A 23,325-nucleotide genomic window follows, 5' to 3' on the forward strand; every position below is an offset into this window, starting at 1 on the left:
AGTTGTTCATACATGTCTTTGAGGCAAATCACATGTGACAAACAAGCTGACTCTAAACTTCCCGTGAAATAGTGCAGAAATTAGAGATTTGAATTTGCCTTGCTACTCTCGAAACTTCTCATAAAAATAAGGCCTAGCCTCCATATGTCGATTGTGTAAGTCATATGCCTGGTATTTCTCAGGAATGTGCACACATTCCTCAGCAACTTTTTTGCTGTCCTTCAGTTCCATGTAGGTTCGTGCTTGTGACACTGCTTAATTTACATTTAAGCAACATCCAAATGTTCTCATCAGGAATCTTTATCGGAACCGTTTCTTCTGAAGGGTGTGGTCTGGTTACTGTCAAAGTTTCCTCTCTCCCCATGGTGCATTACTCAGGAAAATTTTTCATTAGATATAACACTGATCACATCATAAAATATTCTCTTTTATGGATTCGGCTTAAATTGTGCTTTCACAATTTTTGGAACTAAACAGCGTAAGGTACTGTTATTTTCAGCAGAGGACTTGGGCATCCGCTCGTGCTACGTATTGCATTCTGTGCAAAGGTGATTGCATTGCTAGTAATGTTATTTCTAGGGCTCATCCCTTTATTGTTTTCTCAACAGGCAACACCATGTTGTTGAGGGTGTTACCTGCTGTGTATGAAAAGCAGCCTCAGCCAATTAACAGACACCTGACGGAACTCCTGGCCTTGATGTCGCAGCTGGAACAGCCAGAGCAGTACCATCTCCTGCGGCTTCTGCATGTAGCCGCGAAGAGAAAGCAACCAGAGGTAAAGAGCACAGTATGCACTTGATGGTCCACACAACCACGCATGTTTTGGGGCATGTGAATAGGATGTGTACTTCCGGTTAACTCTCGCATAGGCCTACACATGCTCATCCACCTTTTCTAGAGTCATAACAGTCAGGAGGGTGATGGCAGAAGTTGGATACTGCCTGGGGTTACTCTGCCCTGAGAAACAAAACCAATAGGATTTATGTGTGCGTGTATTTTTTTATTTATCGTGAGGAATTGGCTTATGCCGTTATTGAAGCTGAGGAGTCCCACACTTTGCCATCTGCAAGCAGAGGGAAAGCTAATGATGTAGGTCAAGTGTAAGTCCGAAGATCTTAGAAACAAGAGAACTGATGGTGTGAGTTGTAGTCCAAGTCCTAAAGCTTGAGAACCTATGCGATGAACCCATGTCACCCCAATAAGTTCAATTTAAATAAATAAATAAATAAATAAATAAATAATCTGGGGCTGACACTGGCTAGATACCTGTCCCAAAGCCATATGGGTCAGTCCAAGCTACATCGTAAACTCAGTCTAAATCTCACCAATGAGATCTTTTTATCTCAATACACTCAACAATTGAGGCTGTAGGGCTGTGGCTGGTAAAGCCTATGGTGGGTCCAGAAGCCACAGCAGAAGGTGGCAGTCAGAAAGGTGAGCTGGGCAAGAGGAGGAGAATTGAACTGAACAAGGAGGAGAGGGTGGCAAGAGATTCCTGCAGGTACTGTGGGTGCTGAGTGTGGATCCCAGAAGGAAGAAGCAAGGGTTTGGGAAGCATCCACAGTGGTGAGAATGGGCCCTGCCCGTGCCAGGATCCTACCTGGTGGGAAGAAGCTGTGACAGGTAACTCTCCATCACTTTGTTTCCCATCAACGCTCACCTTCATGTTAAGGCAGCCCGCCTTGCCTCCTTCGGTCCTCAGCCCTTCAATTGCTCACCCTTGATTGCCCAGGGGCACAGACAGTGAGCTAGAGGAGCACCTGATTCACCTCCTCTCTCTTAATTTGTCCCTTAATTAGACAGTGGGCAAAGGGAATGGGAGGAATTCAGACAAAGGGTTTACTGAGAGAGGACAGTGAAATATGTGGCAACAATCAGAAATGAGGACTAAGGCTTTCAATGATAGTCTAGTTCAATTAATTTCAGATGAAATAGGAAGCGAAAGGAAGAGGTTGTTAACCTTGGGAAATGTGGATGGAAGCAATGCTTTTCTTTCTGCGTAAAAGCTGTGCCAATGCTCTGTAACCTGGACGTAAAGTGCGTGGGTTCTCCAATGAGGGCAAAGTGCAGGAATGCCTTCCTCACTACCTACCTTCTGTGACTGGTGATGACCTGGCTTTCCAGGGATGAGGGGTCAATAGTTGGCTCGTGGGAAAATATCTTCTCTATGGGCAGCTGAGTAGTCCATGAGATTGCAAACGAGGCATAGCTTCACCATCAACCATACGTCTGTGAGCTTCCACGTGGCTGGCGGGGCAGGTGGGTGTCCTTCCTCCATCACTGCCCTCTGGCATCCCTCTCTCAGGAAACCATCCTTCCTAGGTGAAGACAGGCAGTTCCTGGATGGTGATTCATGGCTGGAAGCTCCAGAGAATCCTCTGAGTCCACTTGTAGAAAGAGGCTGGGTGGTCAATGTTCCAAGTGGCTTTCTGGAGCAGAGTCTGCATTCTTGGCTCCTGAAAATTATGCTGTAGTGGAGCCAATGAAAGGGACAGAATTTAGTAGCACATGTGAGTATATCTGTTATTATCCCCAGGACGTGGGCTTCTAGCCCTAACCAGCAGCAAGTGGTGAGTTCAGCCCTCCATTGATTAATGTCCAGACCCAGAGGAACTCCTTTTGTGGTTTGGTCCCTAGAGAAGAGAGTAGTTTTCTAGGATTTTTCTCTCAGCAGTGTAGAGCATTTCTAGTTACATACCAATTCCTACAGCATCAAGCACAGCATCACTAAGCTGACATGACTCAGAGGTCACTTTCAGTATTTAAAATAGATGTCAGTTGCAGAACATTAAGAAGATAGTGTTAAGAGGGCATGCACACACACACACACACACACACACATATACACACGTGGACACACACACAATAGCTGTACCTTTTATTCTATGCATTTAAGTTATGGTGCAATGTTTCCAGATGGCCCTACCCACAAGGTGCCCATGGCCTGGGATGATGAGATACGTCTACACTTCAGTTCAGTGACAAGATACTAAAATTGTCAGCAGACTGCTGTGGAAGCAAAAAATCTAATCTAATAAAAGAGAAACATGCAAATTGACTGCACCTCCACTACGCCCCCAAGCCACACCTACCAGCCAATCAGAGCAACTATATGCAAATTAACCCAATCAAGATGGCGGCCAGCAGCCACGGAGCTGGAGCAAGCAGGAGGCTTGGTTGCCCTGGTGATGGAGGAAGCCAAGCTTCCCGCCTGCCCTGGCTGGCTGTGGCCTCTGCTCAAGGCAACAAAGTTTCAATTATAGAAGATAAATAACTCCCAGATACCTGCTTCCAGCCAGCCTCCACTGGGAGCTTGGGTGGCTGGGGGCCGTGGCCAGCCTGCAAAGAGCCATCAGCCCCTCACCCAGGATGGCCACACCCTCATGGGGTGAGGGTCCCCGCTGGGGGGCTTGGCCAGCCTGCAAACAGCCATCAGCCCCTCACCCAGGCTGGCCAGGCACCCCAGTGGGGACCCCCACCCTGAAGGGGCTGTGGCCAGCCTGCAAACAGCCATCAGCCCCTCACCCAGACTGGCCAGGCACCCTAGCAGGACCCCCGGGGAGTGGGCCTAAGCCAGCAGGTGGTCATCCCCCAAGGGGTCCCAGACTGCGAGAGGGCAAAGGCCGGGCTGAGGACCGCCCCCCCCCCCCCTCCCGAGTGTACAAATTTTTGTGCACCGGGCCTCTAGTCCTATATAATAAAGAGCTAATATGCTAAATAGACCGAACAGCAGAACAACCATCCAGGCAACCTTCCGGACAACCTTCCAGATAAAGCCAGGGCTGCGAGGGCCAAGCCCCTTGCACAAATTTCGTGCATCAGGTCTCTATTAAAAAATAAAATAAAAGGCAGTGATTAATTCTGCTCAGAAAGAAACAGAGAAGCCAGGGATAGGACCCTTCTCTGGGAAACTTGCTCTACAGGGTTCTGGTCTGGACCTGGGCCCCCACCCTGTTCCCATCCACTGCCCCACCTACAAACACTGTCCAGGTAACTCACAATCCCTTCTCTGCATTTCTCCGTCCTGCTTCCAGGGCTTGTGCAGGCCTGTTGGCTGGGGCTGTTCTCCCAAGGACAGGCCATGTTAAGTGTGACCCCACAGGCCCAAAGACTGTGGGCTGGAATATCCACAGACATGCATAGAAGACTCCTTGCAGGGCAAAACCAGGGGTAGGGAGGGAAGTGAGGGGCAAGGAATGAGGGCTAGGGGTCATTTCCCCCTGTTCCTTCTACAAAGGCCACAAGTTGCAAAATCCAGCCAAGCCTCCCAGATTGCTATAAAGGCATATGTGTCAGGTAGAAGGAAAGAACTTGCTTTTTTTAATAACTGTTGAATATTAGGATGTGGCCTGGGGACCTCCATTTGTACTCTAGCCCCAGGTCCTGTATGTGTTAGGATGGCCTGGGGGGAAGGCTTCCCAGAAATAGAGCTATTTGAGATTGACTTTGCAAGTATGCGAGTTCTCTGTGTTCAAGCCACTGTGGGTAGTCAGTGGCATGCTGCTGAGTCAGAGGGTTCACGGAGGAAGAGTCGGCAGATCTGCCCATCAGTGAAGACCCTGGAATGCTGTGGCACTGGGATTCCGGGCATGGGCTGTGGGAAATCTTTGAAGTCCTGACATGATCAGATGGGGTTTTAGAACAGTGACTCTGATGGCAGAGAGGAGGCTGAACACAAGGGAGAAAGACTTCAGGCTGGGAGGCCAGTTTGGAAGCTTTCTCAGTGCTCCATGGAATGGGGCTTATGGCCTGAACCAAGGCCACACCAGCTTGCCCTCTGCCAGCCATCCCTATTGTCTGAGTGGCCCCTCTCTCTCTCAGTAAAGACAAGCTTCTCTGAGACGTGAAGCAGGGCCAATGAGGCAGCACCGAAAAGACCAGACTAAAGCAATACCCTGCATTTGGAAAAATTCTTCCTTATCCAAGAATAACCCATCTGAAGCCCAAAGCACCCCTTCCCCATCACATGTATGATAAACTCTGAGAAATATCTGTCCTTTCTATCACCACCATAATAAACTTTGGGTTATCAGGGAACTATAGCAAATAATCAACTTTTATCTAATTGGTAAAATTGGTATCACTTTATTCACATTGCTTGGGCATCTCTCCTCCTTGCTTCTTTTATGCATTCAATTCTGGTTAGGCCTTGAATCTTCATTTTTTCTTTTCTTCTTTCCCTTTTTTACTTTTCTTCGCGGGGAACAGACATTATATACCCTTGCGTGCCTTGGAGGGTATGATGGAATTAAAATGAAATTGGCATGACAGGGAGCACATGTCACAGAGAACGGGGTGTTCCGGGAATAAGACATGAAGAGCAGGGACAGGGAAATGGAACATTATAGAATGGGACAGGAAGTGTGTAAGCATTTTCCATTCCTAAAAGCCTCGAGTTAGGTGTGCTGCCATGACCTGGAGCAGCTGGCCGACACTTCTGCCATGTGTGCCAGGGATCCCTCGTGGCTTCCCCTGAAGGACATACAATCGCTCCCAACGCACAGGCAGCATTTACTGAACTGTTCATTGCTCTGTGCCAGTTATCAGAAACTAGCCCAGTCCTTTCCTCCAAAGTTCTAGATAGGAATGTAAACTTTAAATTTATAGGTAGGACAATTTTACTTATCTCAAAACTGTCTTCTTTTATGTCTCTATTACTTATGCTGCATATGGCACATGACAGTATATACGTGTACACATTGTGTACACCTAACTACAGTGGGGACTTGACTTACGAGTTTGATTCGTTCCGTGACGGAGCTTGTAACTCAAATTACTCGTACGTCAACTCAAAAAGTGAACGAGTGAGACACGTGATGCTGGGCTGATGTTGTGGTGTTCAATGTGATGTTCGCTGCGCCAACTAGCGGTGGGGTATCTGAAGCTGGCTCATAACCCGAATTTTAGCTCGCAGCTCAAAGCAAAAAATCGGCCGAGAGACAGCTTGTATCTCGAAAAACTCGTTAGTCGGGACACTCGTAAGTCAAGGCACCACTGTATTCAAGTATATGGGAGTATGTGATTATCCGAATGTTAACCTTTGCAATCATTTAGACTTGCCTTTCTTTGATGTGCTCCTCCAACTCACCCTCCTGGCCAGGCTCTATGCTAGGCACTGAGTGTACCGTGATGTACAAAATAGAAATGATACTTGACCTTGTAGACTTTTCAATCCAGTCTGCAGAACAGACATCTAGACCAGCAATGGGAAGAAAGAGTGAGAAGGACCCGCTCAGACCCATTTAGCGTATGATCGGAGCTTTAGCAGCGACACTGGACTGAGAGAAGGAAATCTGAGGAAGGCTTCTTAAGAATTCACTGCTAATCTGAGGCCTCCGAATGACTGGGAGTAACCCAGCAAAGTTGGGGCAATAAGAATTACAGGCAAAGTGAATCACATGAGTAAAATCCCAGAAGCAAGAGAAAAGTTAGCAGGTCAAGAAAACTTAAAAAAAAATTTTTTAATTTTTAAAGACATGATTGAAGTGTGTGATATATGATGAGATCTGGATGGGGAGAGAGTAGAATAGGTGGCTGAGAAGATAAGCCTAGAAAGATGGATAGGAGTCAGTTCAGAAAAGGTCAGCTAAGCCGCCAACCTGAGAGCAATGGCAAATCAGTGAGGTATTGTCAGCCAGGGAGGGTCACCATTGTGGCCACACGTGGGGAAGGGGTTGGACAGACAAGACTGAAGGCAGAGAGAACACTTAGGAAGCTGTTAGGATAACCCAAAAGTAGAGTGATTGAATCAGTGGTCTCAACTTAAATGTCCCTCCTGAAAGAGGACTTCCCTGACCCCCAGCCTAAATTAGGACCCTGGGGCAGTCTCACAGCATGGAATTTTCCCTACATGGAATGTATTACTAAATTTATATATGCATTTCTGTTGCAATTATTTATTTTGCTAAATGTCTCCTTTTCTAGGTAGTGATTTATTCCATGAAGGCCTGTTATACTTATTAGCAACTGTAACTCCAGCATCTTGCAAATAAGAAGGGCTCAGTAAATATATGTGAATGAGTGTGTGAAAGTCCACGGCCAGCGTGGCTTTCGGGGTTCAAAGGCTTGGAGGAAGAGCTGACGCACAAATGACACACAAGACGAAATATTAATTTTGATACTGGGGGAAACCAGAGGAAAACTCGACCATAGCAGTCAAGTTCTCTTGAGTCTCCGTTCCCAGCTGCTTTTATTTACTAGAATACACAATTGCCTTTTAGGAATGCAAACAGACATATCAATGGTAATGTTTAGTAAACAGTAAGATTGTCAGATTTGGGGGGAGTTTGCTTTAGGCCATTGAGTCAGCAGCAAGTAATAAAATGTAAATATTCACCCTGTGAATATCAAAAGGAGTACCAGCTAGCTTTCTGCCAGACTCCTCACATTTATATTAATTACTGTTGATCTTGGTTTCCAGCATGAGTGAGTGGATAGATGAATGGAAATGAGAGGAGTGGACAGATCTGTGGGATACTTGGGAGATGGAATCAATAGGACTGGATAATTGAGGCTGCTGATAAGGGAAAAAGTCAGTCGTCAAGAATGAGTCTCAGATTTCTGGCTTGAGTTTCCAAGCAGATAAAGGTGTCACTTAAGGAGAAAAGAGGCACTTGTGGCTAAGAGGTGGGAAAAGCGGGTTTGAGGCAGGGGGCGGATTGTGGTTCAGCAGATTGAGTTGTGCATCGGATTCGGTTTTAAATCCCAGAAGCTACATTTCAAGTCTATTTTACAAAAAAGGTAACAAACCAAAAAGGCAAACCAACAACAAACAAAAGAAATAAGTATGTAGAAGGATGGCTGAACAAATGGTTTTGACTTTTATTGTTGTTTTCCACAGGTTGTCCTTTCTAATTATCTTATTTTAGCAGACAAAATAATTTGTTAAAATGTCAGTATGCAACATGTCTGTGTATTAACATAGTGAATTTATTCCACACAAAAAGTCACATTTTTCCTTAATATGAAGTATTGTATCTTTATATTCATAAAGGAATTAAAATACAGAAAGAAATATTAGGCAATTGGGAATATAGTAGAAATTATTTTATTTTCATAATTTTTATCATATTATATTTTTTAATCAAAATGGAAAACTGAAGAAAACATGGGACATCTCTTCTGCTTTCTTATTTTTATTGTTAAATGTTTCCAAACCAGACCAGCCGGTGTGGCTCAGTGGTTGAACATTGACACATGCACCAAGAGGTCACTGGTTTGTTTCCCTGTCAGAGCACATGCCCGGGTTGCCAGCTTAGTCTCCAGTAGGGGCTGTGCAAGAGACAGCTAATCAATGTTCTCTCTCATCCATGTTGCTATCTCTCCCACTCTCTTCCTCTCTTTCTAAAAATCAGTGAAAACATATTTAAATGTTTCCAAGTTATATTTCTCCAATTTGAAGGCTTTGATTAAAGTCATCAAGGATCTCTTACATACTTTGTCTTTTAAATTATAGCTCTCATGGTGGTTTGAAGGAAAATATAACACTTCTGATGAGGACATAACACATCAAAACTTGATTTATGAACAGCAGCATCTAAGCGCTTATAAACTTTACTCTTTAATAGCACAGCACAGGTTAAAAGAAAAAGAAACTGAAGTCTCTGTAATTTTATTGTAAATTTAAAATTCCAGACTTGGGAGATTTGCTTTAGTTCCAAGGGTAATAATCTCAGAATGTGCTGAGTTCAGATTTAATACAAAATAAAATATATTAGATTGAATCTGATTTAATTAATTGTCCTCCTTGTTTCTCTTTGTTCCCTCTTCTCCTTTCTTTTTTGTAGGTGGTTCAGAAGTGTATTCCTTTCTTAATCGGACATTTGAAGGACTCAACCCATAGTGATGTCATCCTAAACATCCTCATAGAGATTGCAGGCTATGAACCAGTGGCTCTGAACAGTTTCCTTCCGATGCTGAGAGAGATTGGTGAGAGATTCCCCTACCTCATTGGACAGATGGCCAGAATTTATGGAGCTGTTGGGCATGTGGATGAAGTAAGTTTGGCTTTTTTTTCTCTCTCTCTCTCCATTTCCTTAAATTCCATTGGCACTCAGTCCATTGAAGCTCTATGGCCTACACATTTTTTCCTGGTACTTCTGAGAGTTCCCATTTCTTTTTGAAACTTTTGCATTGACAGTGGCCTCTGTGTCAAGGCCACATTACATAGCAGGGCTACGTGGAAGGTTCAGGAAATGAGGATTTCATTGCTGGAGTGACACCTGAGGAAGGGAAGGGTTAAAATGGAGAAAGTAGTATGACAGATTCAAGACCACCTTATAATAACAAATCCAATAAAGGAGTTTCATCTCATTTGTGGTCACAGTTCTGCTTAACCCAGTAAGCAGAGTCAGAGACTCCTTATCTATATATATAAAAGCCTAAGTGACTGGAACACCAGGACGACTAGAACGACTGGTTGCTATGACGTGCACTGACCACCAGGGGGCAGACGCTCATCGCAGGAGCTTCCTCCTAGTGGTCAGTGCGCTCCCACAGCCAACCTTCCATGGCCAGCCAACCTCCCCTGGTCCCTTCCCTCGTCCAGCAGGCCCTGGCTGGCAGCCAGAAGGAAGGCCCTAGCCCACAGCTGGAAGGTCCCAATTGGCCCTGACTGCCAGCCAGGCCTAAGGACCTCAACCATGCACCAATTTTGTGCACCAGGCCTCTAGTTATTAATGAAAGTCCATGGCTATCCTGTCAATAAGGGCCTGGGTGCAGTATGCTTTGCGCCCTCTGGATGAGGTTACTTAGGAGAGTGAAATAAACATTTGTGGATGTTAAAAGTCCTAGCCTAAATATTTGCATGATGGAATCTTTTAGCAGGGACCACAGGATGCCATCAGAGGTCATGGGGATTAGGCGACTAAGACAGAATTTCCAGAAGTTCAAGTTCTGAAGGGTGTGTGCATGCATGTATACACACGCATACATGTATATCTGATGATGTTATATTAGGATTTAGGATCTTTATCTTTTAAAATAAAAGCAAATATATAATTGATAGAGGGAAACTTTTACCCATTGATATATAATAGTTTCCTGTAAGATAAAAGAGATTGTTATAACTCATCAATGCAACCCCTTGATTCTACACAGGAGAAAGTTAAAAACTGAAAAAGCTAGGTAACTTACCCAGACCGAGCTGGCTGGTGACTCAATTGGAATTAGATCTTTGGTATTTTTTTTGATATTTTTTTCAAATGTTGTGTCTAAATGGATCTTCGGTTCTGCTGAGATTTGTAGAGAGCCTGGTGAATGCTAGGCGTCCTCCTAGTGCAGGGCTCTGCCCTCTAGTTTCCCAGAGAAGGTGGGAGAGCTGAGCTCCCAAGCAGCCGGCACATGTCAACGTAAGGGTGGATCTTGTAAAAGGATTATTTTGGTAGGGACACGCTGCTTAGTCTAATCCCTTTCTGTCCATTACTGTTGGGAATGTCTCACGCCTGCCACAATCTGTCTTCTGGTAACACTTCCCCGTGCCGTCGTCACCTTTGCTGCCAGAACTGGCTTAAGTGCCCAAGTGCTTTAAGGCCAACTTCAGCTGACAGCTATTTGATTGGATCTGCTGATCTTGCAGATTTTTTTCATGGACTGAAAAATGCAGCCTATGATGTAGAAGGCCCTGGAATCTTTAGAAAGTGTACTCTTCCTGTGCTTTGATGGTGTTCTTTTTGTCACAAATATATTCATGATTCATTCAAGTGTAGTAATACACATTGGAAATGACTAAACTTCTCACAGAAAAAGTGATCTATATACATTTTTAAGAAACAAACCACTAGCCACATACCAATTATGTCACTGTAGTTTTTTTCTGACCTAAGGCAAACCTGAGAATGGTTTATTAGGTGATATTGTGTGACACCAGGTGGGAGCAGGAAGAAGGGATCCAAATAACTTTAAGAGTCACTTATTTCAGCCCTAACCGGTTTGGCTCAGTGGATAGAGCATTGGCCTGCAGACTGAAGGGTCCCAGGTTCAATTCCAGTCAAGGGCATGTACCTTGGTTTCGGGCACATCTCTAGTACGGGGTGTGCAGGAGGCAGCCGATCCATGTTTCTCATTGATGCTTCTAACTCTCTATCCCTCTCCCTTCCTCTCTGTAAAAAAAATCAATAAAATATATTTTTTTAAAAATCACTTATTTCAGAATTCAGAATATCAAAATATTCTTCTCTCTCTCTCTCTCTCTCTCTCTCTGTCTCTCTCTCTCTCTCTCTCTCTCCTTCTGTCCCCCACTACCAATCTCTCATTCTCATGTTTGAGAGAGAAAATATTTATTTTCTGGTGGTTCTGATTCAGCTTTCCAGTAGAGAACGATTGTAGAGCAAATAATTCCAAATGATTCTGTGTGTAAGGATTACATGGGAAACATTTTTTTTTACATAATACGAGTTCTTGGGCCCTATAGAATAGCCATTAAATCAAAATCTCCAGGAAAACGACCCAGGACTCTGGGTTTAGGGGACCCTCTACCAGGGTACTTCTGATGCAGTTGTTTGTGAATCAGTATTTTAGATCCTTTGACATAAAGTATTTAAAACATTTTTCTCTTTTAAACTTAGAATCAGGCCTTGTCCATCACCCATCCGGCCCTGCTTCCATCAAGCCATGCTAATCAGTTAGAAGATTTCCAAACTACTGGAAACTATCACAGTGTAGACTAGGTGAGGCTGAGAGTAACACAAAAATTCAAGACAACAGTAGCCTAAACAAAGATACACATCTACTTCCCTTGCACATACACGTCTCGAATGCAGTCAGTCTGGAACTTCCTGTGGCAGGAACCCAGGGTTTTTCTGCTTTGTTGCTGTATCATCCTTGAGCACATGGTTTCCATCTCATGGTCCAAGATCACTAATCATCTTTACCTATCAAGTCAGTATTTCAGCCAGCAGAAAGGGGAAAGGGGAGAAAGACTTTTCCAGACAGTCAAACACAACCTATTGTTTATATCCCATCGACTAAACAAAACTAAGCTGGCCCTGACCATCTCTAGCTGCAAGGGAGGCTGGGACATATAGTCTGGATTCAGGAGGCCACGTGCCCAGCTAATTGAGAGAACAGGGCAGAAAGAATGATGGAGGACAACAAATGTGTATGTTGCTGATTGTCGAGTCATTTTATTTCTCTGGGTCTCTTTTCTTAAAAGTAATGTTTTATACTGGTTTACCTCCCTCTGGCTCTGATCTTCTTTGATTCCTTTATTCCATTCCATTTAACATCAGCCTGACAAGATTACCTGTAATTGTCAGCAAGACTCCTTTACTCAGGAATAATGCCCTTGTTATTGCTTTCTAATACCTAAATATCACCTTTAGAAAGTCCTTCTTTTAACTTTAAAGAATGCTAAAGTTCGGATGTTCCAAGAATAAGTATAGTAGTCTAAGCAGCCATTAACTGTTTAATTTTAGTGAACCTATTCAACTCTCTAAAAATCTTGTGGAGCCATATTCCTATAAGACCAAAACCAACAGGCAAGATATATATGTATGTGTATTTCTACCTAGCCTCTTTCCAAAAAGAATAGGAAATTGCTGAAGTACAATGCCAGGTGGGCGTGAGGGTAGAAGTTGAGTGTGGGGTCCTGGACATCTTTGGAGAAGGAAACTGCAATAAAGAGGGAGCAGCAAGAACTTTATCCTGAAAGAGCTCACCACTCTCTGTTTAGAGAGCTTGGTCTATGGTAAGATAAAGGGGTAAGAGAATACATGAGATATGGAAAAGTTTAAAGTGTTAATGGTAAGACAATCATAGTGATGCTCCTGGGGAGGCCAAGGGAGGCCTCAACCCAGTGGTTGTGTCTAGGTTCTTGTTACCATGCAGGAAAGAATTCAAGAGTGAGTTGTAACCGGTTTGGCTCAGTGGATAGAGCGTCGTCCTGCGGACTGAAAGGTCCCAGGTTCGATTCTGCTCAAGGGCGTGTATGTTGGTTGTGGGCACATCCCCAGTAGGAGGTGTGCAGGAGGCGGCTGATTGATGTTTCTCTCTCATCGATGTTTCTAACTCTCTTTTCCTCTCTGTAAAAAAAAAAAAAAAATTCAAGAGTGAGACAGAGAGGTTTAGCAAAACAGATTTATTAGTGACAATTTGCACTTAAGAAGGAAGTGTGGGCAAACTCAGACAGCAAGTCACACTGAGGGGGTCTGGGTGGAGGTTTTTATCAACTATGGTTAAGGGGAGGGAATGGGGGTGGTTCCTGGTCTCTGAGGCTGGGGGTGGGGGAGGGAGGGGAGGTTGTCAGTGCAGCTCATCTCAGTTCCTCTTCGGATGATAGCATGAGGATCTGGAGGGCTGAGAGGCTTTAACACTGCCATGTATGTCAGCATGGTTGCCAGCTCTGGCTGAGACTAATTTTGTTTGTCTTAATGGTTTCTTATCCCAGAAATTGGGAGAGTGGCAATGGAGGAGAGGTGGGAGGGAGACAGGGTTCTGGCCACACATGATATCCACAGTGTTCTAACTTAGAAGGGGAAGGGAGAGGTGGAGCCTGAGGCCTTTGTTCCCTATGCCAGCTTTCTTGCCTCAGTAGGACCCTAGTGAACTAAGGCCCTAGGATCCTCTCTTCATCTGATCCTGGACTAATCTAAAAATTGACTTAATTTGAAAAGTTTCTCTTTGACACCAAAGTGAAAATTTCAGATGCATTTAGGGGTTCCAAGTATTACATGACTTTGTTGCTAAGATTGAAGAGATTTTAGAAATGAAGGAAAGCTCATCAAATGTTGAGTATCTTGCTCCGACTTTTGAAATGCACAATCTGAGACTAATTGGCTCCTACTGTTCCATCGTCCTTGTTTCCTGGCTTCTGGCGAACTACATTGTTTGATCTGTAAGGGGAAGAAGGGAGTCTCCTGGGAGTTTGCAGGCCAGAGATGGTCTCAGGGGTAGAATCAGCTCAGAGGCAATCACACAAGTTATTAATTGACTTATGCTTCACCTTCTGTGCTTGTGCGAAGGCAGGTGTAAGAACTCTAGGGCCAGCTATGGGGAACCAGATGGGTGTGTAATTCAAATCAGGGCCCATCTGAGTGGGCAAACTGTTTCAACAGCTTGTTGCTGCATCATCATTTTTCCGTCTGCATTGCACCCAGCAGAGGGAAATTGCATAAAACAAAAATTAACCCTACAGATCCTTATTTTCTCTATCTCCCAAATTACCTCACGGATTTTTTTACCCAAATTTACATGAAAATATGTTTAATAGCCATGAAATTATTGTGTCACTGTAGGACGCTATACAGTGACTCACAGGGCATTTTCAGATACATGCTGACATCCAATGCATAACTGTTGGATGGAGAGTGAAACCGGAAGGACCAAAGGGCAGAGAAAATTTCTTCTGGGACAACTGAAGAGTTGTTGCCCCTGAAGTGCAACCTTCCTTGGTGCTGTCTCATAAAGAGCACAGCTGGTTCTTCCCCATGCCAACAGTCACCCCATTTCTGCAGAATGCTCAGTTGAACAAATGTATAAATAAGAAATGTTATTTTATTAGCTATGTCCTCAAGATGTCAAAATAACACAGGTCCCTTTGTCTTTCTCAAATGAGAAGATTGCCATGGAGACCTCTCACATAACAGCAGAAATGACTTCTTAGTAGCACCTTAGGGGCCATCCCCAGACATCATCCAGGTGATTCATATAAAGCCCTTAGCTCAGTGCCAGGCACATAGTAAGTGCTTGATACATTTTAACGAATAATAATAACACCAGCAACAGCAGCAAAAATATAATGAAAACTTGCCTAGCTCTAGAGGGCTAATGAGAGAGGAATGTGCTCCTCCCCACTCTAATGCATCTTTTGTAGAATTACCAGTTTTCTCCCTAAAAATACAACTGTGATTTCACTTCTTTGTACAATCCACTGCCTATAGGATGGATACTAGATAAACTCCTTGCTTTGCCCCAATCTTCCTTTCTAGCTTTAGCTTTTACCTGTCCAGGTTACTCCATCCCCCTATATTCTGTCTACTAGCATTTAACATCCCTCCCTGAGCACACGTTGCTCTGAAATGTCCTGATCCTCAAAGCCTATCTTTCTGCCGGGATAGTCTCCACCTCCGTCTACAACTTAACTTTTCAACCCAGATCAAAAGTCGCCTCTTGTGTAAGTTCTTCCCAATTCCCTCAGGCATCTAGTCACCGCCTTGCTCCCACCACACTTGGGTTATACCTCAAATGTCATACCAGCTTTGCCATGTTGTAATTTGCTTGCTCATGTCTATTTTTTCTTCATGAGTCTCTGAGCTCCCAGAAGAAAGGAATTATACCTTACTGATCTGAATTCACCTTTGGCCAAAAGAATAAGTGAATAATTGAGAATACTGTCAATTGAGAATTGGAAGGTTGGATTCTCACCAACCACTTTTGTTGAATCAAGTCTTATTTCTTTTGGGAGACATACTTATCACTTAAGAAAAAGGAGAAAAAATATTAAGAGGACTGTTGATACTTCAGAGCTTATACAATTTATCTCTGTTACCTAATAGCTGAGAGATGAGTTTGACAGGAGACATGGAGTCATTAACCAGAAAGCATGTGATGAGGCATGTCCATCTATGATTCTAAAAGATTCTGGATCCTTGGAAGGTGACATAAGGGAAAGATGATATTAGATCATGAAAGAGATTTTCTTGGATGAGGCCTCAGCAGACATCAAACTGGGGGAAGTGCAGCTCCAAGGAGGAACACTCGTCACTGTAGACTGAGCAGTGATCCCCACCTAGGTTACGTCTGTGTAAGAATCCATCACATGAATGGTCTTGCTTACTATGGGGGCTCCCATACAGTGCAACATGGTGACTAAGAGGCTGGACTCAAGAGTGAGACTTGAATCCTGACTCAGCCACTTAACAGCTGTGTGGCCTTGGGCAAGTTTCAGCATGTCTCTTGACTCAGTTTCCTCATCTGTAAAATGGGAATAGCAGTCTTAGTCACCTCATAGACTTGTTGTGAGGATTTAATGAATTAAACCATGTAAAACAGTGACTGGAAGTTGGTAAACATTCCATAAATGTCAGCACTTCACTTTGTTACTTCCTTTCTCAGTGCTGCCTAAGGCTTTCTCACTGCATGTATTTGGGCTGAAACTTACTAGTAAGCCTAACAGACAAGTTAGGGAGGACAGCAACCAGGTCAATGGCTTGCTTTTTCCCTTCCTCTCCAGGGAAAGAGGCTGAGTAGATGGATATGCACGGGACAAGTCAGAATAAGGCCGGACAGAAGAAGAAATGAGGTAGCATAGGTAACCGCATGTATCATTAAAGGTGTGAAGCAGAGCTGGTTATATCCTTTCTCTATTTTTACGAAATAACTAGTATATGTAGATCTTTTTTTTTCTCAGAGTGGAATGTGTATCTGCTTTATATTTATATTGCAGAGCATTTTTCCTATGGGGACTAAGAGTAACAAACACAATAATAAAGCCACATTTTGTAAAAATTTCGTAATTTAAAATAGGCCCATTTTTTGAGATGCACTGGGAGTGCCCTGCTTTTCATAAAGGGCAGGTGGTCCCCAGCTCCCCACCTATAAAAACAGCTCACATAAGTTTGCAGCCATTTTTTTCAAACTCTCATTAACTAAATCTGAAGTAGGTTTAAATTGAATGTAGGCCAGACTGACGTTTCTTGTCCATGGAGAACTGAAATAGAATGTTTATATTCCAGAGGCTTTTGTTTTTCTCATTATTTTCTCCGCTCATTAGTCTCTCTCAGCTGTGCATGTGGTCTCGGCCCACTTGTCTGGGTACCGGAGTCATTATAGCCCTCTTTCCTCACACAGGTCAATGTGGCAAAGAGACGTTTTAGAAATGGCTTTGAATTTTTGCGAGGCTGAATTGAATTCATGTGTTCTATCCGTCTACTTAGGTCTCAAACAAATTGAAACCATTTTAGTTTAAGAGTCAAATCCTCATTAGGACAAGTTTCAATAGGAGGCACACTGGTTTGTAGCATGTTCGCCATAACCATGTTTTTGCCCCAGGCCAGACCTACAAGGCAGCAGACCTATGGGGCGGAAACAGAGAGGAGATGCTTTAAAATGCTCTTTACACATTAACTCATGGCATGTGGAAGGATGCTGTGGCCCGTTGTTTTCCTTAGCTGGAGACCAGCAGTCTGCACCTGTGGAGAATCAGATGGCGTGCCCTCTGAGTGCAGCCGCCGCCAGGGTGGGTGTCAAATCCTGTGCCCTCTGCCTTGTTTTGCTAACTGGCTGGGAGACGCTGGCCTAGCACCAGGGCAGGTTTATTACATCCTCTCTGGGCTCAAAGTCATGGACACTTTTCAAGTAAAGAAGTGACACACATCTTGCCCAGGTCGCGTGTCTGTGACATCCGGCAGGCCTTGCACAAAAACACTTTTGGGAGGAAAAGGAAAAGAATGACAAAGGCAACTGAAAACCACATTACTCTCCTCATCCTGACTGTGGGAAAACATCCTGCAAAATAGGAGCCTGATAGAGGATCTGTGCCCTTCACTTGCAAAAATCAAGACGAAAGGATTTGGGGCGCATTCTATAAGAGGAAGGACCTGTGACTTAAAACCACAATTTCCCCCAAGGATGGTAAAAGTTAGTTAACACTTTGGTAGGCTCAATAATTTTGGGGATTTATGTTCTCAAGCCTTGGTTGGTGCCAGGCAGCTATTGCTTGGTGCTGTAGAATTGTCATCAACTAGAGACAATTTTTTAAATCCCAAAATAAAAATAGCTTTATTGTTTTTTCATATCATAAGAAGGTTACATGCTAACTGTACATAATACTAGTAATAAGCCTCTTGCACAGTATAAAGAAAAAGGAAAAAATTTTAGTATAAAATATGCTTTCAAATAACTGCTGGTATTTCATATCCTCTTTTCCTCAATGCCACGGGGTTAAGCTGCTGATTCTTTCTAGATGCATGCAGGACCCAGCGCTGGTGATGGGGACACAGAGGAGAAAGACAGGGTCCTGCCCCAGAGGGACTCACAGTGAATGGGGATGAGGGAGATGTACAAACAGATGATTCCAATTTAATCGTCAAATCCTCTTTAGGACCAAGTCCCTATAGAAGGCACCCTGGTTTGTAGACTGGGCCAGAAAATGAAAACTCCTCATTGATTACCAGGCAGCTCCTGTCTTCTATCTTCTCTCTCCACATGTATTCATCACTGCTACCCATGTGACCTAGGAACAGTATTTTGTTTCTGTTCATAGTGCAGACAAGTAAGTGAATACTATGTACTTCAGTTCCTAAGAAACTAAAAGAGTCCGGTAAAAGGACAGAAATTCCCAACAAATAGTTGCAACCCTAGAATAGTAAATGGTTACAGAAGTTGCATCTTGCAATAATTCTCGACAGTGTCTTATGATTTATCAACTGTAATTGAGACCAACTGACCAAATCTGCAAAGGGATCCCAGGTCCTCCATGAGCAGGCAGCTTGGCGAGTCCCATGACACCGCAGTGGCGCCTAGGAGCCTCTGCCGGCCAGCTGTCCCTCAGGGTGCAGGCCAAGAGTGGTCAGCCTGGTCCCCACCCGTCTGATCTTCCTGTCTTCCGAGGGACACAGTCTGACTTTCTCACACCAGGATTTGTGAGAGAAGTAGGCCTGTACGCGCCCCAAGCAAAGCAGGAAGTTTCCACCTAGTGACTGCCCCTTCCAGCCTTGAGCTCGAGAAGTGAATGAATGACCAGAAAGGACACCTGGCCATTGGCCACAGAAGGGTCTGTGGGTGAAGTAGTTGCTAATTCTAGTTCAAATCCTGCTGCTCTTTTAAGATGGCAGCTGCAGTCTTTAGCCCCCCACAAACCCCCGCCCAAGCCCTCAGATTTAAATCACTTTGTATAAGTCTGCTACTTCCAGCTGCCCACATCTGCAGGCATATTTTTGGCTATGACAAACCAAAGCAATTACCTCCATGTAAGTGAACTGGATAAAGCAAGATTGTCTCTCAATAAACAGCCACCCCCCCCCCAAAAAAAAAAAAAACTTCTCAGAGCCCATCTTCTCTACAACAACTCCACATCCCTAAAGCACTATTGGTTACCAACTCCTTCTTATGACTGGTAGGTACAAATTAAATTGGCAGGAAAGGAGGAAACAGGCTCCCTTAGAAAGTGACAATGACCTTGAAGTCAGGATGCATAGATTTTATGAACTTGTACGGTAGATACATGGAAACAGTAGATATAATGACCTGACACCTCTGCTATTACGTTGAGAAATGGCAAGATTAAACCATGCTATGTTATGAATGTGCCCCCTCCCCATTCATATGTTGAAAGCTAACCCCAAGGTAAGGTATTAGGAGGGGAGTGGGTGCTTTGGAGGTAATTAGATGATGAGAGTGGAGCCCTCAGGAATGGGATTAGTGCCCTTATAACAGAGCCCCAAGAAAGCTCCCTTGCCCCCTCCCTCCGTGGAGCCAAGCACCAGATCTGCCAGCACGATGATCTTGGATTTCCAACCTCCAGAGCTGTGAGAAAGAAATGCCTATTGTTTATAAGCCACCCAGTATGTGATATTTTGTGATAGCAGCCTGAAAGGATTAAGACAAACCACAAGTCCATTTAAGAATTCAACACAACCCTATCTAGAGATCCTAAAAGTTCATTTGACTACTTCATTCCCACCATTTACATAAAAGTGAGCTCACTGATGAGTGGGAAGCAATTTGTCAATACAAATAAGAGGGGCTGGAAAATAAGCTATCAGCACAAATGGAGAGAGATTTGAGATTTCAAACATACGTGCAGCTGCACTAAATGCTATTTTAGGGAAAATTATCTTAATTGTTTTCTCCAGGCTGGTATATTTTAAACTTCTTCATTTGAGCACATCCTGGCCAGACATACCTTCAAAACCCCATCCTATTAGTTGCAAATATTTGTATATTTTTATTTACCTATTTATTTATGCCCTACCTACTTCCAGCAAGCATTTAAGACAGTTCACAATGAAAACATAGTTGATCTGTGACCAAAAAAAAACATTAATCCAAGGCAAAATCTGGGACCAAAGAAAGGGAGCATTGGAGAAATTGAGAGGGGAGGGGGATTAAGGTACCAACCCACTCCCCCACCAAAAAACAACAACAATAACAACAACAACAAAACTATATCAAACTCCCCTAGCTAAAGAAATTGCCAATCTCAGGCAAGGTTTACAATTTTGCAAACTGTATTTTTCCATTTCATTCTCGCTTATAAGTAATGAAATAATACCCTTCCAAATATTTCTGTCTAACATATTTGGGAAGTTACATCTCAACTACCATGAAAAAAAAAATCTGGCTATTTCTTTTTGAAAATAAGTAGGTGCAAAGAAAGATAGGCATCTTGTATTTAATTATATAATGAGTAAATTATGTAATGTAATGAGTAAATTATGGAAAGTTCAATTGTAGCTGATGTATAGTTCGACTGAGTTAAGTCTAACCACATTGTTAATGAGCACAAAGTACATTTTTTTCCTGGCAAAAGGTTCAAACACAATTTCTGTTTATTTATTTCTTTTTTCTTCCTTCCTATTTCCTTTCTTTCTTTTTTTGACCCATAATCAGCATCTTTCTTCAAAATCGTTTTCCATGACTGGGCCACAAGCTCTGTGGTTACTTTTTTTCTCTCATTCTGTGATTACCCCACATTTGCTAAACAGATATTGTGTAATTAAAGATGGGCTGCTTCTTTGAGTTCTCCAGAAATGTTCCAATGCTAAAGTCCCCAATGGTCTTTCAAAAGTTTGCTTAATTGAAGCAAAAGAAATAGTGGAACCATTGTTCAGGATAATCAATGAGAGGTCATTTACATGAGGGGGCCATGGTGTGGAGGAAGAAGAAATTCTGGCTCCGCATAATTCATTCCGGGTCCCTTGAGCCCACACAAAGGATTTACCTTTAAGCGGCTAAGTTCCCAAGCCCCCAGTTTTTTTAGAGTAAGTCTGAACTGCAGGACTTTTAAAATTTTATCAAACCACAAAATAACACTATGTTCAAAGTTCAAATTAGATGGACTTCGACAAGCTTTAAGGTCTGTTAAATATTTGGGAGTCCATACAAATAAAAGAGGCTTGGGAAATCAGCTCTCGGCACAAATGGAGAGAGAGTTGAGATTTCAAACACAAGTGCAGCTGCACTAAATGCTATTTTAGGGAAGATGATCTTAAACTGGAAAATTTTATTTGACAGCAGACCATGTCCAGTTTTCTGCCCCTTAAAAATATAAATCATGCTTAAAGCGTAATTTATTTGGTTACATTATTGCCTCAAATAGCAAATCACATTCTCTGATTTCTGTTTTAAAACCTAAGTCAATTTCATTCAAACATCTTTTTGAGGGAGGCGTAGTAAGTTCCATATTTAAATAAAAGCCATTATTGCTTTATAAATTCGAAAATTATACCTGTGTGTGTTTTTTTTTACAAGGGTGGGGTTTACTTTAGCATTCTGTGCCAAAGGCATGGAATTGAACCGAGTCCAACAGAGCCTTAATTTTTGCCATGTTACAAAATTTGAGCTCATTCAAAACAAAGGATACATCTGTTTTCATCAGCTGTTTTTTGACTTTTATTACTGGGACTTATTTTAAAAAATTGTTTTGCCTAGACAGTATTGTTCTACTAGGCATGATTTATTACTCTCCCATGTGCCCACAGAATCTAGTAGTTCCTGAAATCACAAAACTGAGTAAAATAATAAGGAAAGAATGGGAACTTATTCCATTTACACTGATTAAATAATCATTCAGAATATGTAAATATGTTTAAATTCTAATAGCATTTTTTTTATCAATGGGAAGAAAAATATGTTCAATTAAAAAATTGAGGCATGATCAGAGGATAAAAGAATGAATTGAGGAATGTGACTTTTGGGGCTGTTATTTTTAAAACCAGCTCAAAACTAGAGGTTTATCTGCCTAAGAGAGACTTTAACAATGTGTTTTTGTTTATTTAATCCAGACTTGATTCCACAAAAAAGAGATCTCAGGGAGCTTGCTCTCTTAATGTTCTGTTAAAGAATTATTAAATCTTAGCTTTTGAATATGACAAGCTAACAACATTTGATGACTACTTACTGTACAAGTATTTTGCATATGTTTTTATACTAATATTTTAAGAGTAGAAGTGCATATCCTTGTCTGGGTAGCATAATTCTTAGAGAATGAAATTTCTTAATTGTATAATTATTGTAGAATTTATAGATTACTGGATAGCTTGGTCATTACTGCCTTGCCTAATCCAATAGCATTTTATATAATTAAAAATATTATAATAGTTAAATATTTTTACTTCAGACACTAGAAAATATTGAAGAAGATTGGGAAATAATTGCAACGAGAAAAAGATCTAGCTATCTAAAGATAATAAGTTAAAATTGGGCTCAGGGTCACTAAGAAAGTCTTGTTATATAGCGTTTTGAATTTGTAATGTTCCATTTTTTTAAAAAAAGGAAACAGGCTTTCACAGTAAAAGGAGTGTATTTCAAGTCTAGGTAAACTTTTTGGCAGGTTTCCAAAATAACTGGTCCATGTTTGCTTAAATTGAGCTGGTTTGAGATTTTTGGACATTTCTATAGCTCCCCAGCCTTTATCAATTCACAAAATTTGTTAACTGGAAAAATTAAGGGGATGGATTGCTTCTGAGACAGCCTGTTTTTAGTTTTTGTGATAATTCAAATATGTCTTCATTGGCATTTAGTATTTGACATGCAAGTAAAAGTAGCTAACATTTATTTAGCATTCCCATGTGCCAGGCATTGTTCTAAAATGCTTTGTTTCTAACTTACTGAATCCTCACAGCCACTCAATGAGGCAGGTGCTACTATTAATCTGTTTTTTAAACTGAGCCATGGAGATAAGTAACTTGTCCAAAGGCCATCACTGGCCTGTCAAGGTGCCAGGATTCAAAGTTATGAAGGTTCGGAGCCCCCCTGTGACTACCACGCTATAGCCCACGGACCTGCTCAGACAAGAGGCTCAGCTGTGAGGGTTTCTAGGGTATTGTCACATTTCTGTTCTCTAAGGGTAGGATTTTTCTTTGTGAATATTTAGCCAAAGAACATCTTCCATGTTTATTGACAATTTGAACTGCCAATAGTCTTACTTGCCTCACCAGTCTTTTACTTGCCAATAGTGATTTTCAACAATGAACATGATGCCAAGCAACACATTAAGCATTGAAGGTATGAAGATGAACATGACATGCCCCACCTTTGAGGGGCACACCAGGGAGAGTGAGACAAATTCACGCATAAGTTGCAGACAAAGATGTCAGCGCTGTCATGAAGATACGTCAGAGGTCTGTCTGAGGAGCACAGAGACAGGAGCAACCAACCTTCCCTGGG

The 23,325-nt window shown here is 42.5% G+C and overlaps 1 protein-coding gene across 6 annotated transcripts in view; it reads left to right on the forward strand.

Annotated features, from left to right (window-relative positions):
* Nucleotides 1-23,325, forward strand: part of VEPH1 (ventricular zone expressed PH domain containing 1) — a 196,746-nt gene that overhangs the window by 54,989 nt on the left and 118,432 nt on the right. For all 6 annotated transcript variants that reach the window (XM_070406919.1, XM_070406924.1, XM_070406921.1 and 3 more), the window contains exons 5-6: nucleotides 609-775; nucleotides 8,787-8,996. In XM_070406919.1, the coding sequence (XP_070263020.1) occupies nucleotides 609-775; nucleotides 8,787-8,996 (377 nt within the window). The remainder of the gene's footprint in view (nucleotides 1-608; nucleotides 776-8,786; nucleotides 8,997-23,325) is intronic.

The sequence above is a fragment of the Myotis yumanensis genome, unplaced genomic scaffold, assembly GCF_028538775.1.
Source record: "Myotis yumanensis isolate MYYU_CA2020_CCGP unplaced genomic scaffold, mMyoYum1.0.hap1 SCAF_2, whole genome shotgun sequence".
NCBI lineage: Eukaryota > Metazoa > Chordata > Mammalia > Chiroptera > Vespertilionidae > Myotis > Myotis yumanensis.